This window comes from Poecilia reticulata, chromosome 8 (genome assembly GCF_904066995.2).
Source record: "Poecilia reticulata chromosome 8, P_reticulata-male-v2, whole genome shotgun sequence".
NCBI lineage: Eukaryota > Metazoa > Chordata > Actinopteri > Cyprinodontiformes > Poeciliidae > Poecilia > Poecilia reticulata.
This window is the reverse complement of record NC_088837.1, coordinates 18,415,228-18,429,648: the sequence shown is the minus strand read 5'-3', so window position 1 is coordinate 18,429,648 and position 14,421 is coordinate 18,415,228. Positions and strand designations below refer to the sequence as shown.

Genomic DNA, 14,421 nt, shown 5'->3' with positions numbered 1-14,421 from the left:
AGCCAAGCTCTTATTAATTGTGAATACAGCAGGTAATTTTCCATACAGTTTTGAGGTCCATGACATTTGCAGCTCCTTAGCCCTTTCTGATTGCTTTATTGTGTTCGCAGAGCAACCTTTGCAAAGTATTTTCACTTGGCTTAAGTGATGCTTTCCAATATCTGACTGCGATCTCAGCGTCTCCTCTCTGATGACCAGCAGAACCTTTTTTTTTTTTTTATCAGAACCTAAACTGACTTTGTCTCCTTGCAGTGCCAAAGAGGGCCGTGCACAATGCCGCCACCACAAGAGCATGTGGACCAGGCCTTTATATCCGAAAGAGTCAGCAGGACAGAGGTGTGTCGGCTTGTTTTTTATTTATTTTTTTTGCTATTTCCATTGTGTTTCAGCAGGAGTTATGTTTTAAAAGACGAAAAGAGGGGAAAGAAACGCGGCTTTTATCCCTGCTTGTGATGTGCAGCAGAGCAGAAGTCACGTAGGGAAAAGAACTCGTGCATTTATCCCTGAAAGGAAGTTATTGAGTGGAGTGTGTTTTCATGTAGCTGGATCTGCTTTATGAGGAAGCTGTGTACACGGTGGTCAACAGGGTTGGTGTGCCTGCTCCAGAACATGTGAAAAGTGACGACGAGCTGTTTGCTCACCTGCTGAAGGTATCTGTATGTGTGTCTGCCTTTCTGTCTGTCTGAGTGTCATGTAATAACCACAAGCACAACCAGAGAACAGACTCTAGTCCTGGAGCTTCATTAAATTTCTCAGTAACACTGATGGTGGCCTCCCAGAGAGTGTTATTTGTTGTGAGGAGGCTGTAAGAATTCAAGCAGATGCTCTTGGCTCAAAACTGATTAAACATCAAAGCCCAGTTACACTTTGCACTGATATTCAGCTGTGATTATTCCGCACTAAGGATTTGTAGCCTTTTGGTTGTCTGAAATGGGAGTCTTATTTCAAAGGGTTTCCCGACAGTTCAGGTACTAAAGAAACAAGAATGAGTTTAAAACCACAATAATGTTCAGTAATTTCTTTTTTTTTTTTTGCATAAGCAGAATTAGCAAACATTACTGTTACATGTAACGACATAATGACAATTATATCGCCGTCTTTTTCAAGGTGTTTGACATGGGTGATGAGGAACATGAGATCATTCTTCAGAAAGTTCAAGAATCAAAGGTGAGGCATTTTACTCTGTCGCCATTTGAAACTGACAACAGATGCACAGTTGTGCCAACACTTTAATGACACAACGATGATGCCTGACACTGAGATACATGATTTTAGCAATACTTTTGGGTAAACTTAAAAAATTAAATAAAAAATGACACTGATGCTTTTCTTAAGAATATTTAAAATGTTTCCTCAGCTGTTAGCCAGTCCAATGTTTTTCATCAACCTAAGCAGCCAACAAAGCAGGGCAACAACTCAACTACTTCCTGTTGTAATTCATAAAGACAGTCTCAAACAAAGATTTTCTAGAATGTTGGGCTTTAATGACATACTGTCACATGTGACATGCGACATATAACCAAATTATCCTTTCCAGGAACTGCAAAAGTTGTTCCCTGGGGTCATTAAACGCATCCTATAATTCCACTGATTTGACCACTATAAAATTAAATGATTAAAAAAATTGGAAAATGCTAAGGTAGGTAGTACTTTTTCCTTTTACCAGGAGCTTTTGATTGATTATTAGGCTCGGGAAATGAATTAGTAAGAATTTTTGTAGCAATAGATTTTAAGTTAAGAAGCACATGTGTGGTTAACACCTAGCTGTTTTCAAGACTTTTAGCTCATCATCAAAAATAAATAAATCAAAATACTAGTGGAAACATGCAAAAGGCTGGTCAGAATTTACAGGATGGCTTAGTTACTTAAATGTCTAAAAATATTTTTTTCATTGGTTATTAAGAAATATATAAGTAATTTTCCATTTTTTTATGTTCTAATTAAAACATGTTTTTTTCTGTAAATAGTTTTATATAACTCCTACCTCAGTTACTATCAGAAACACTTCTTGGTGGATTGAAAATCATTTCCAATTTAAATCTACCGAGGGTATGAATAATTTTGCTCTTACTGTTTAAATATCGCTGTGGCAGAATCACTGGTTACATGCTTACGCTGAAGATTATGGCTTTTCATTTCTGAGAAAAGAGACTCTCTTCTTCACTCGGCTGCAAAACAAGACAACACTCCCTCCAATAGGAGCAGTTGCTGCTTTGTGTCTGTGGATGTGTTTTGCATGAATTACTCTTTTTGGACCCCACAGTGCAAGCAAACAAAAGAAAGAAAGAGAAGGGGGGGTAAATTACAAGGTTCCAGCTAAATAAGTTATGGAGCGAAAAACGCATCAGGTCTCTTAGGCAAAGCACGCCTGTAGAGGTTTTTAGCCAGATGATCTCGCATAAAAAAAGCAACTAGGCAGCACTTCGCAAGACATATTGCAGTTTGAGATGAAATATCATCGCATTTTAATAGTGAGATGTCTTATTACATGCATACATATTTTTTTACGTCTGCAGCAGTAAAGCACTGACACTCTTGTTAATCTGGGTAGAAATTAAAACCCGGATGAGGTTAAATTGTATAAGTTGAACAAAGCTTGTTATTAAGTCGAGCTTTTCCAAATACCACTCCTTGCTAAACCGAAGCCTCATCTCCGTTTTGAATCTGTTCCGTCATGCAAGAATTTGACTAAATACACGTTTCCTTTGCAGCACATATTGATATTCTCATCACCACCTTTCATTCTCAACATGAAAGTTGCCTGTTGGTGCGGGTTTCTCTAGTAACAAATGTTCCTTTCTTACAGCGAGCCAGTTTTTCCTTGAGAGTCTCTGTTATGAAAGCAAAGAACCTGATGGCCAAGGATGCAAATGGTAAAAACATTCAAGCATGAGCTAAGTATTTTCTAATGGGAAACGATGTGTTTCATGAAATATGCTTTGTCCTGTAGTAAAATGCGACCGAAAAGCTTTTTTATTTGACTTCTTTGGATTAACCCCCCCACTCACTCACAAGCATTTCTTAAAAGGCTTTTGAGTCATTTTGACCATTAACAATGATTCACTGCAGGGCTGTAAGAATTATTTTCAGTTGCCGATTTATCTCAGTGCTGATGGATGTAAAAAAGCATTGTTTATTCCCTTCTCTATGACAGGGTACAGTGACCCCTACTGCATGCTGGGAATCCTGGTGGGTCAGAGCCCCCGAGAAACTGAAGAGAAGAAGGAGAGAAAGTTCAGCTTCAGAAAGAGGAGGGAAAAGCTGGAGAAACGCTCTAGCACCAAAGAAGTCTTACCTGCCAGATGCATTCAGGTGACCGAAGTCAAGCCAGAGACTCTAAACCCAGCGTGGGATGAACACTTTGTGTTGTGAGTACAAGAAAAACCGTTAAGCTTTCTGAAACGTGCTGTACATGACTGTGTCACATGCCGAAATTACGGTTTCATTTGTTTCACGCTAACGCCGCAAGTCGTTAGCTGTGTGACCAGCTCACCACATATTCACTGCTGTGAGAGCAGAACCGAGGTGTTTAATGTCAACCTTACTCACGAAGAGGATCAAAAGCCAATGTGTTTTTTTCTGTTTTTTTTCATCTGTTTTTAGTGAAATAGACGATGTTCACAATGACCTCTTGCATCTGGACATATGGTAAGTTGAGAACGCAAGCAAAGCTGCTACAATGTAATTCTTTGCATATCAGTTTTTCCTGTTTTTTTGTAAATTGAACTGCAGAAAAAGACTGTATAGTTTATAAAGGATGTCAAAGGAGATTTGATTTACTTTGTTTGAAATGAAGTTGTGTCTTCATTTAAAAATCGAGAAAATAAATAACATTATCACCTTGTTTTTAACTGAACTTTATCACTGTCCTACAGGTGTAAGAGTCTGAGACAGTGTAACAGACTGCCTTTAGGCATGTTGAACTGTTTTTAAGAAGTTTTCACGCAAATCTTCTGAACTGGGGATGTAAAAGCGGAGAAGAGCTGCCCCTACATGCCTTATGGAGGAAGCAAAAACACAAGACTAACACACTTATGTAGCCAGTTTTCTGCCTGACCCGAAGAGGGCGATGTTGAGTTGTTTCTGTGAAACTTAGCTTCAAGGGTTAGTTTGAAGTTTTGCGGAGTTCTGATGGTATCTGTAGATTTACACACCATGGGTCTCAACTGCGTGCTAACTTGGAGCATTCAACAGTTTTATTTACTTTTTTAACAATCCAATCCAATCCAATCCAATCCAATCCAATCCAATCCAATCCAACTTTATTTATAAAGCGCTTTAAAACAACCACAGCTGATACAAAGGGCTGTACATTAAAACACAACATAACGATAATAATTTAAAAAAAAAATAAAAACTCTTACAGTTTACAAACAAACATACAATTTAAAACTAGATCCTGCTGGAGTTAAAAGCCAAGTAAAATAGATGGGTTTTAAGACGAGCTTTAAAAGTGGACAGTGAAGGGGCTTCTCTAACCTGCAAAGGCAAGTCATTCCATTACTTAGGGCCAATGACAGAGAAAGCCCTGTCCACTCTGAGCTTCTTTCTGGATCTCCGTACCTCCAAGAGCAGCTGATCTGCTGACCTGAGAGACCAATAAGGTACGTAGGGGTGAAGAAGCTCAGAGAGGTAAGCCGGGGCAACGATATCATAGTGATCTTTACACTTTAAGTAAAAGGAACTAATAATAAATGCTTCATTGAGCAACTCTATGCTTTAAAACCAACTTTAACTCCAAGTTTCCATCCTGCCTTACGTAATCTGATTACACTATTAATCATGCTTACTTAAGCAGCTTCATCAATGCAAACAAGATTATTCCATTCCTTTCGCATGAAGTGCACATTCCCTTTTTTCCATCTAAGAACCAGATTAAGGCTTAGCGTACCGAGCCACTTCACACATTTTACGCCAAGAATGTGAACACGTTGCTTTCTGTGGTCCTACAGGGACTGGGTAAACCTGCAAAAAGCTATCCTGGCACTCCTTGTACCTGTTACATACGTGGACATTGTCCTCTCAGGGAAACATGATTGTAATCTTTCTTTAAATCCACGAAAAGCATGTGGACAAGACAGGTGCCTTATCATAAGAGAAAGTTGTGCAATAAATTACTTTATTCTGGAATCCTGAAACACTTGTTTGGTTAAGAAAGGATGTCAACACAGTTGTAATCATTGTAGTGACTTTTAGAATTTGTGCAGTTAAATATTTCAATTATTCATCGCTACTCTAGGAGAGACACTTAGATAACACTTTACAAATACGTATGTTTTTTTTTTTTTTTTTTTTGGTAATTGTTTTTTATTTGTTTAGGGAATGGTCATGCATTTCTTATTTGTAGCATTTTTCCATTTAAATTTTCTTTTGGCAGTTTTGGAGAATGTATACATTTCCTATGTGAAACTTGTTCCAAGTCGCTCAAATTCATTCTATTCGACGCGTCATTAACTTCTCAGTTCTCCTCATGAAACTGAAACAGTAAAGTAGAAGAAACTCGACCTTATGCTAACCTGTGAGTAATTTCTTTTTCTGCAGGGATCATGATGATGATGTATCTGTTGCAGAGGCCTGCAAAAAGCTCAATGAAGTCAGTGGGCTTCGAGGAATGGGCAGGTGAAAAATGCATCAGTTTACAATACTGTAAAAAAAAAAAGAAAATTGACATCCCAAAGATTTAAACATAAAAAAGCCTTTCTTTTAAAACAATATTTTAAACAATATTCTGTTTAACTGTTTTTATTTGACAATGTGACTAATCAAAGCAAACGCATGATTTTACTTTATCACATACGGCCAGATAGCCCTGGATAGAGTTTTTTTACTCAGGTCTCATATTAAAATTTGTTCATTGAATCTACCAGTAGGGAGTAAATATCTAGAAGACCTTTTTCTTTTTGACTATTTCTGTTTACTGGTTGTTTTGATGTGCAAAGATGCAACAGGTTCTGATCCTGTGCACAACCTGATGTATAGTTGTCTGAGCAGTGAATTCACCCAGTCAGTGTTGTGGCAGTAAACAGAAGACAAATTAAACCCATCAATAAAATGGTCACTTTCATGTGAAAAAAAGCATGAAGTGGCAGTTATTGAATGAAGAGGCCTTTGTATCCATTTGATTAAAAAAAAGAACTAACTACGTCCTGCTTGTTGATTCCACTGAATTGTTGGATTTTTATCCTTTGAAAGGCGCTCTCAGAAAAGCCAGCCGCCCATAAAGCTGTGCACACAGACAGCAGAGCCTGATAAATAGCAGACATGTCTAATGAAAACCTCCGAATGTCAATCACAACCAAGGGACCAGAGAATCTCTTGCTCACGGTGAAAATGGCAAGATTTTAATTTCAAGTAATAAAACTGGAGATTATGATTTTTTCTTTTTTTTTTTTTCCTTTCAGGTATTTTAAGCAAATAGCAAAGTCGGTGCGTTCCAACGGCTCCTCATCATCGGGGTCTGAGGAGAACGTTGACGACTTCCTCGGATGCATCAACATTCCTTTGAATGTGAGCGGCGATGTCCGTCCAGTCAGCATGCAGAGCTACAACATCGAAACATGCAAAACCAAACGGGAAACAAACTGTGAACTGACTACTTCTTGCAGGAAATTCCTGTTGCTGGATATGACACCTGGTTTAAGCTGGAGCCGCGGTCAAGTGCATCTAAAGTTCAGGGAGAATGTCACCTCATTCTGAAAGTCTTCACTAGCCAGGTTTCTGCAGCACGTCATCAATTAAATGTGCGCCTGTCTATTCGTACATGTTCTAATACATGTTTTACCTTCAGAGAGACACAACTTTATCAAAGAGGGACACAAACGTCTCCATTCACAAGAAACTTCTGAGTGAGATTGTGGAGTACGAGCATGCTCAAGTTAAGGTAAGATTTCTGCAGATTATTTGTTCAAATATGTTATACACCCAATACTGAGAAAATTTGTGACATTGCAGAATTTCTTATGTTTTTTGTTGTTGTTGTTGTTACACTGAATATTTCAGACAAAATGTAACCGAGAGAATACAGAATACTTTTTTGATTGTGATATGATTTATTTTGAGAGAAAAAAAAACTGTCCAATTCAATCTGTGTTCCCCTTTCATGAATCATCTGAGATTTACCATCTTTTAAGAAAACCTTAATTTCTTTAAGACCTTTAGAACATATTCTGTGTACTGAGAGACATATTTTAACTTCTGGAAGGCTGCCATCTCATGTTTGAAACTAACGTAGCATTTAAAATAAAAAAAATATCATCTTATCAGCTCTAAACCACAGTAGAGGCTATGTAAAGGTTTTGGTGCTTCATGAAAAAAAGGTAAGGTTTTGGAATGGCCTAGTCAAAGTGCAGACCTAAATTAGATTAAGATTCTGTGGCGTGGCGTCTCACTGGTCATGCCACTTTTATTGGTAGAATATTTTTAATACTAACTGAAATAATAATTTATTAAACACTACTTTTTGTATATATTCGTGTTATGTTTGCTCAGTTTCAAATATGTTTAATTATTTTTTAAGCACAACAAAAAAGGAATAACAGGACAAATCTGTAATGCACTGTGCTTCACCAGAAACTGTTTAATAGTATTCAGCAAAGGTGTAGATTTCATAATTCTTTTAATCTAAGAAGAAACACTATGTCATACGCTTTTAAATTGGTCTTGACCAACTTAGCTGAGGTTTCTGAAGGTCTTTTAAATGTTTTCTATGGCTTTTGGCTGCTGTTTCACCTGTTTTTACTTTGATCTTTCCTCATCAAAACTGCATATTTTACCTTTGTGTCATAAAACCCTATAAAATGTTAACTGAGAGATGATCATTATGAAGCTAGATGTCTACTTTGTGTCAGGTTCTGCTGGCTTTCTGAGACAACACAGAATTTGTATAAAATTATGTTGCCTTTCTCACTCATCTAAATGGATATTATTGGGAAAGACGGTGTGAAAAAGACCCAAATGATTTTATTTTATTTTTTTTATTTTTTTGCAAATTATCTTTTTAATGGCTCTTGCCTCATGTGTGGGAGCCTTTTATGTCTGATACATTCATAGGTCTGAGTTAAGTGCCTACACAAATAAAAAAAAAAAGAAAACATTCCTGTTAAAGCGATGATGAAGTCAACCGAAAAACTTGAAAGAAAACTAAACCAAAGACCCTCAGAAATGATTGAGACCATTTTACAAGATTAATATTAAAACTGTTTATACCTTTACATTCAGTCTGGTGTTTTCCAAAACCAGCCTCCATGGACACAATGTCTTTCCCCAGGTTGTCTTTGATGAACACAGTCAGCTACTCTACTGTGAAACAAAAGAAGAGTATTGCACTATCACAACTTAGCTTTCATTTTCCCTTTGCCTTTACATAAAAACTATAGGTATGCATGTTCTTTTTCTCCTTCATTTTATTTTCTGTAAACTGTATATACTAATACTTTACATCTGTACTTTACATCTGAGTCATCTTACATGTGAGCTTTTTAAACCAAAGATAAAGTCCTTATTTGTGCGCACAATCTTGGCTGATAAAAGGATTCTGGTTAGATATCTATCAGGTTTAAAGAAAAATATCTAAAGGTTATGGATTAGTATGGACTTTGTCTTTTATGCTCATGTCTTCATAAAAACAACAACCTGATCTCTTTATTGAGATAAAGCATGCCTAATCAGTTCTGCTCATTCATCAGTATTTGTTACAATGGAGCTGATCAATTTATTGCTGTATGTGCGCTGCACAATGGCTGCTGGAAAAGACAAGTGTTTGGTTGTTGGCTTACCATTCAGAAACTGTAGGAGGCTCATCTTCTGATGCTTCTGGGTCTGATCCAGGGGCAAAGATGTACGGTTGTACAATTACACATCTGTTTGCAGGCATCATCATATCATATCTATCATAGCATGTTTAAAAGGATGCATAATGCGTTCCCTTTAAACTTTAATATGCTGGACAAAGCTGTTGCACTGGTTATGATTTTGCTGCAACCTTTCATGGAGCTAACAGCTTCTCTTTTTTCTTATTTAAGTGTTTTAATTATTCTGAAGTGATGGAGGCTTTTTGTTCTACATTGGTATTAAACCTTTGTTAGTATTTAGATGTTTGTAACAGCTCACATACAAACATCATCTGTTTGACAAAAAAAAGCATCTTAATTTGCATAATATGTGAATAAAATTATATTGTCACTCTTTTAAAACCCCAGAGAGAGCCATACAACTGGAATGGACAGGTTTCTCCTCCAGCATGGACTGTGCTAACTCACCATGCTGTGCAAACTGATCTCTCACCTCTGCAGCAGGCTATTGTGTAGGTATTAATGACAAAATTACATTGATTAAATTGAGTATGCGACCTGAAGCATTTGCCTGCACGGTGCATATTTTCTTTTGTTTTACGCAGGCGCTGGCAGTGCTACAGCAACCATCATCGGAACCAGAGGCTGTGCTACTCCCTGCTGCTGCGCCTCCTGAGGACCATCGATGCAGAGTGGGACCCTCCCACCGTGAGGGGAGACCTGGTAGGTTCTACATTATCGGCTTCCCAATCGGGAAAAAAAAAAAAAAAACTTCCATCGCCTAGAAACAGTCACCTCATTAGCTCAGCTCTTCACTGGCATTCATCAAGGTTTTTGGTTCAGCCAAAAATGTCCCACAGCCAGTGTACTGGAAGCTATAACTGAGGGCCCTTCCTGTGTCCAGGAGAGGCAGCTATCAGACAGCTTCAGACTGTACACAGAGCACTGCCTGTGCCTGATGAAGAACATGCGTCAGGTTTTCCCCTGCACAAGCGCTGCTGCCATTACACGCTACGAGCTCATGCTGAGGTAAAGTCACACCACCATCACATCAGGCTCTTGCCTGCGCTCCCATACCAAGAACCTTTTTCACTCCGACGAACACAGAGAGACTAAAGCCGGTCAGTCACACTCTGTGCAGGCAGCAGTAATATCACCGCATATTACAACGATATTATCTCGATCATTTCTCATTTCCATACGAAACAAAGTAACAATCATTTGTTTCTAACAACAAATTGTCGCACAAATGCTGAAGAAGGCAGAATTTTGTGTGCCAGTATTCTGACATATTCTCATCTATCTTTATATTATTTTTCATTTATGTCATGCTAAGCTTTCATACAACTTGTAAAAATGTTCTCGCACTTGATGCCCACATTGCAATACAAAGCAAATCTGAAGCCACTCGTGTCTTTTTAAAGATTGAAAGTGCAGTAGATGTTTGTAGATGCATCTTAGAAACATGTGAGCTTGAGCAGATCGCCATGACAACATTTATCTCAACAAGACAAGGTATTGATGATCAGAAACTTTAGAAACAACAACTTTATGCTATACAAAGCAGTCCAATGTTTTTGAGTATTCCCTAACCAGAAACAGACGTTTTTTACTCAGATATTTGGAATGATTTAAATCTGAAGGAAAAAAAAATTATTCAAAAATGTTCATGTGGAAATTGTAATTTTGTCAACATATTTACAGAAGTTAGTGATTGCTCAGGTAATGAACCCCATTACTACATAAAAACAAACTGCCAGTCATACAAACTCTCTTACACACCCAACACATATCTTTCTCCTCCTGCATAAATAACCCGGACTCCTGCATACAATTAGACTGAAATTCATTTAGTGAGATTGCAGCTATTATACTTGCTAAACTCTGAGAACAATGTGTCACTGTGTGATGAGTTGAATAGCAATTTTGTCATGTAATTGGTTTTTCCTGTCTGTGCATGCCAGGGGGATTGGCTACATGCAAAACATGAGGGCATTTAAGACTGTTTGTCCTCTCCGAAATGAGCTTCATTTGGACATCACCACTGCTGTCAAGGTAACAACGGGCGAGCATTTATAGCAAAACAGAACATCTGTACTACAACTCAGTGAAACACCACAGGACTTATTCTTTCTGCTGTAGTAGTTCGGTCTGCCAAAATAGAAATGACTGGAAACGTGATAGGGTGTGTGACATGAATTTTGCTCCGGAAAATGGTGTATCACTTTACAATACAGATTATATTCGGAAAAAGCAAATCAAGCACAAGGAAAAGAGGGTTATTATTTGTATGAGAATAACAGAAAAAAAAATTCAATGTCAAACCATCACAGATTTAGTGATATTTTTGAAAAATAAAACAGAAAATCGAAGTTATCACCCCAAGTTAGTCAATTTTGCAGTTTTAATTTAAGTCCTAATGCAAAAAAACATAGAAATTCACCCATTAATAAGATTTTATAAACCTATGAAGAGTCTCGGGTCAGTGTAGAATAATCTTGTTCTTCTTTGATCAGTTTAGGTATTTTATATAAGCTACAAATACATTTTCACTGACTCATAAAAATACAGGACACATGCATCCAGAACTGATTTATTGTGTAGTACCTCTTTTAAGCGTTATGAGTAATCTTGCTATTTTAAGGGATGGTGGGAAATTCTAGGCTTTGTAAAACTCTGAACTAACAGTTCCCCAGGTTTCACAGAGCTTACAGTTTCATTCAACCCTCTTTCACAGTTTTCTTTATACCAAAGTACATAAAATAATGTCACACAGATAATTTAAAAGAACATTTTTGATAGTTTTATAACCAGAAGGCTACAGAACATGCTGACAGCAACCAGTGCAGACTTCACTTTGGCAAAATATGTCACTAAAGGTTACGTCACCGGTGAAACCCAATGTTTCTATTCATCGACAGAAAGGAACGTCTGAGTGGTATGAAAGCTTGATTGCCCAGTACAAACCAGAGGAAGGGGTAAGTTTAGAATGCGTAAAGACAGAAGGAGTCTTATTTTACTAAGTGTGCTGAAGCTTGTCAATCTTCTCTTATAATTCAGTCTCTGGAGGAACAGCTGAAAAAAATGGTTCAGGTGATTGATGCCGTTTGTGCAGACGTTCAGAGAGGCCAAAACATCTACAACAAACTCTTCTACAGGTGATTTTTATTTATTTTTTTACTAAAGCCAACAGTGTGTGCTATGTATTTTATAAAATACAACCAAGTCTTCAAAAGCTGCGCACCCTGTCAAAGACTCATTTTGTGCTGTTGCCTTGTAGTTGGTCTCATGTCATTTCGTTCTTTGCTCTCACAGTGCTGTGAAAGTAGATTACTTCAGCATATCATACAGGCAGCTGGAAAAACAGGTAAATCTTTGAAACAAGGTGAAAAAGTCTTCTGAAGTCTTTGTGAGTCGTGCTGCGATGTTGTTGTTGCTAAATTTGACTCTGCCTCTTTCCAATTCTCCCTCCCGGCAGGTAGCAGATGATGTAAATGTAGCGATGGAGCGGGTCTGTGGCACTCTGGAGCAGGAGAGCTCCAGACTGACTCAGACTATGGGGGAAACCATCTTCGAACTCTTCATGTCTTTGAAGATCCTCAAGGGCTTTCGAGAGTTTCTTCCCCTCAAGTTTGTTCAGCTCTGACTATTCATGTGCCAGCCTCGTCATTTGATTAGCCTCCCGTTTATTCATAAAGACTTCTGCTCTGCTCAAACAGAGACGCCAAAATGTTGGCCCTGACAGGCTTTCATAACTGGTTCAAGTCGTCGATCCATAAGTTCCTGCAGATTGTCCATGACAGGTCCTGCGACCGAATCCGCAAAGCCGTGGAAACGGATCAGGTGGGACGCTTCTGCTCTTCAAATGCAATTATTTTTGCAATTAAAATAATTGGAGTCGATCTGTGATGACAGGCGCTACACCTAGGACCAGACATCCATTCTGGTTAATGGATCAACCCTAACCCCATATAATTATTGAATTAAGTTCAATATTATTTTCAGTTCTTTTGACCACACAATTACATTTTAGTTGAGTAGATTGATTTATAACTACGGCTTCTTCAATATGTGAACAAATAGATCAAACTGAAACAGGTTCACCGAAACATAATGCGTGTTCACGAACGCCGTGAAAAGTTGCATGTTAAACCTCCTGACAAAATCTTAGTGTTTTTTTGTTGTTTTTTTCTAAATAAATTCATGTTCTGCCAGTATGATGATTAAAAAGCATGTGTTTTGTGAACAGCTTCAGCCTGTGCAACAAGCCAAACACAGTTGCTCAGCAGTGGAAGTGACAGCTTGCTTCAGCCAGGTACGTGAGATCTGGCTCCAGCTGTCCTGGCCAGACTCTGCGGGGGCCTTCATCTTTGTCACTCGTCTGACAGACGTGAGTGCCACTTTTAGCATCGCAACACATGCATACTCATATCCTGCAGTCATAAAGAGATGACTCCTATGAGACGTGCAAGGGTTAAAGGAAGATTTTGCCAGTCGAAGTGAAAAAGAGAAACTTTCAATGCCTCGCAAATGTACTGGCATCCCTTGAATTTGTGCATATTTTGTCACACTGCAACCACAAAATTTTAAATATCATATTCAGATTGTATGTGACAAACCAAGACCCGGTGACGTGCATGTGAAGTGAAACAAAAAAAAAAGATACATGGTTTTCAGATTTTCTTACAAATAAAATTATGAAAGTATGGTATAAAAATTGGATAAAATTCAGCACGACAAACAACCTTTAGTAGACATCTAGTTAAATCCAGACTCATTATAAATGTAGCTGTTCTGTGAAGGTCTCAATGGTTTGTTAAGGAACATAAGTGAACAAACGGCATCATTAACACCAAGGAACATATCTGACAATGAAGGGATACAATTGTAAAGAAGTTTAAGGCAAGATCAGGTTATAAAACCATAACTCAACCCATTATCCACAAAAAAAAATTATAAAAATGCACAAATGCAAGTTACTCCAAAATAATATAACTTGGCATACATGGTGGTGGCAGCATGCCACCACCATGTAAAGCATGCTGTGGGAATGCTTTTCATTAGCAGGAACTGGACAACTGGTCAGAGTTAGCGGTAAGATGGGATGGACATATAGCTGAAACTAGATATTTACATACACCAAAACTTCTGAATTTGATGAAAGTTACAAAAAATATATATATATATTTTTGTTCTCTGTACATTTTCTGGAATTTAGCTAATAGAAATAATTTTGTTAATTCCAACTAACCTAAAAAAAAAAAAAAGAGGTTTTATCTAACCTAACAATCAGAGGTTTGGTCTGATTTATCTTCGGGCAGGGAGAAAAAAAATTAAATAAACACATATGTGTCTTTCTATTCTGTGTATGTAAATATCTGGTTTCAGCTGTAAATACAAGAACAACCCTTAAAGGAAACCGGCTGGGGCAGACTTGGCACTGATATGAAAACTCCAAAACATTTGTGGATACAACTGCAGCCAAAGTCGTTTCCACAAATTAGTCACTGTGGCAGGTAATTTGTAAAAAAAAATAAAACAAAATAAAATAAAAAAAATAGACCACCATCCATATTTTTCTTTCCACACCACAAAATGTAGCATCTGTATTGCATGCAAAGTTATGAAGTCG

At 37.7% G+C, this 14,421-nt stretch overlaps 1 protein-coding gene across 1 annotated transcript in view; it reads left to right on the top strand.

The window, feature by feature from the left end:
* Window positions 1-14,421, top strand: part of baiap3 (BAI1 associated protein 3) — a 40,412-nt gene that overhangs the window by 17,123 nt on the left and 8,868 nt on the right. Inside the window, exons 4-23 of the mRNA XM_008415934.3 lie at window positions 253-336; window positions 543-650; window positions 1,108-1,167; window positions 2,807-2,873; window positions 3,155-3,368; window positions 3,604-3,648; window positions 5,542-5,619; window positions 6,402-6,507; window positions 6,606-6,713; window positions 6,788-6,880; window positions 9,198-9,301; window positions 9,395-9,512; window positions 9,694-9,818; window positions 10,754-10,844; window positions 11,711-11,767; window positions 11,850-11,947; window positions 12,105-12,156; window positions 12,268-12,419; window positions 12,509-12,632; window positions 13,039-13,179. Coding sequence (XP_008414156.1) covers window positions 253-336; window positions 543-650; window positions 1,108-1,167; window positions 2,807-2,873; window positions 3,155-3,368; window positions 3,604-3,648; window positions 5,542-5,619; window positions 6,402-6,507; window positions 6,606-6,713; window positions 6,788-6,880; window positions 9,198-9,301; window positions 9,395-9,512; window positions 9,694-9,818; window positions 10,754-10,844; window positions 11,711-11,767; window positions 11,850-11,947; window positions 12,105-12,156; window positions 12,268-12,419; window positions 12,509-12,632; window positions 13,039-13,179 — 2,025 coding nt within the window. The remainder of the gene's footprint in view (window positions 1-252; window positions 337-542; window positions 651-1,107; window positions 1,168-2,806; window positions 2,874-3,154; window positions 3,369-3,603; window positions 3,649-5,541; window positions 5,620-6,401; window positions 6,508-6,605; window positions 6,714-6,787; window positions 6,881-9,197; window positions 9,302-9,394; window positions 9,513-9,693; window positions 9,819-10,753; window positions 10,845-11,710; window positions 11,768-11,849; window positions 11,948-12,104; window positions 12,157-12,267; window positions 12,420-12,508; window positions 12,633-13,038; window positions 13,180-14,421) is intronic.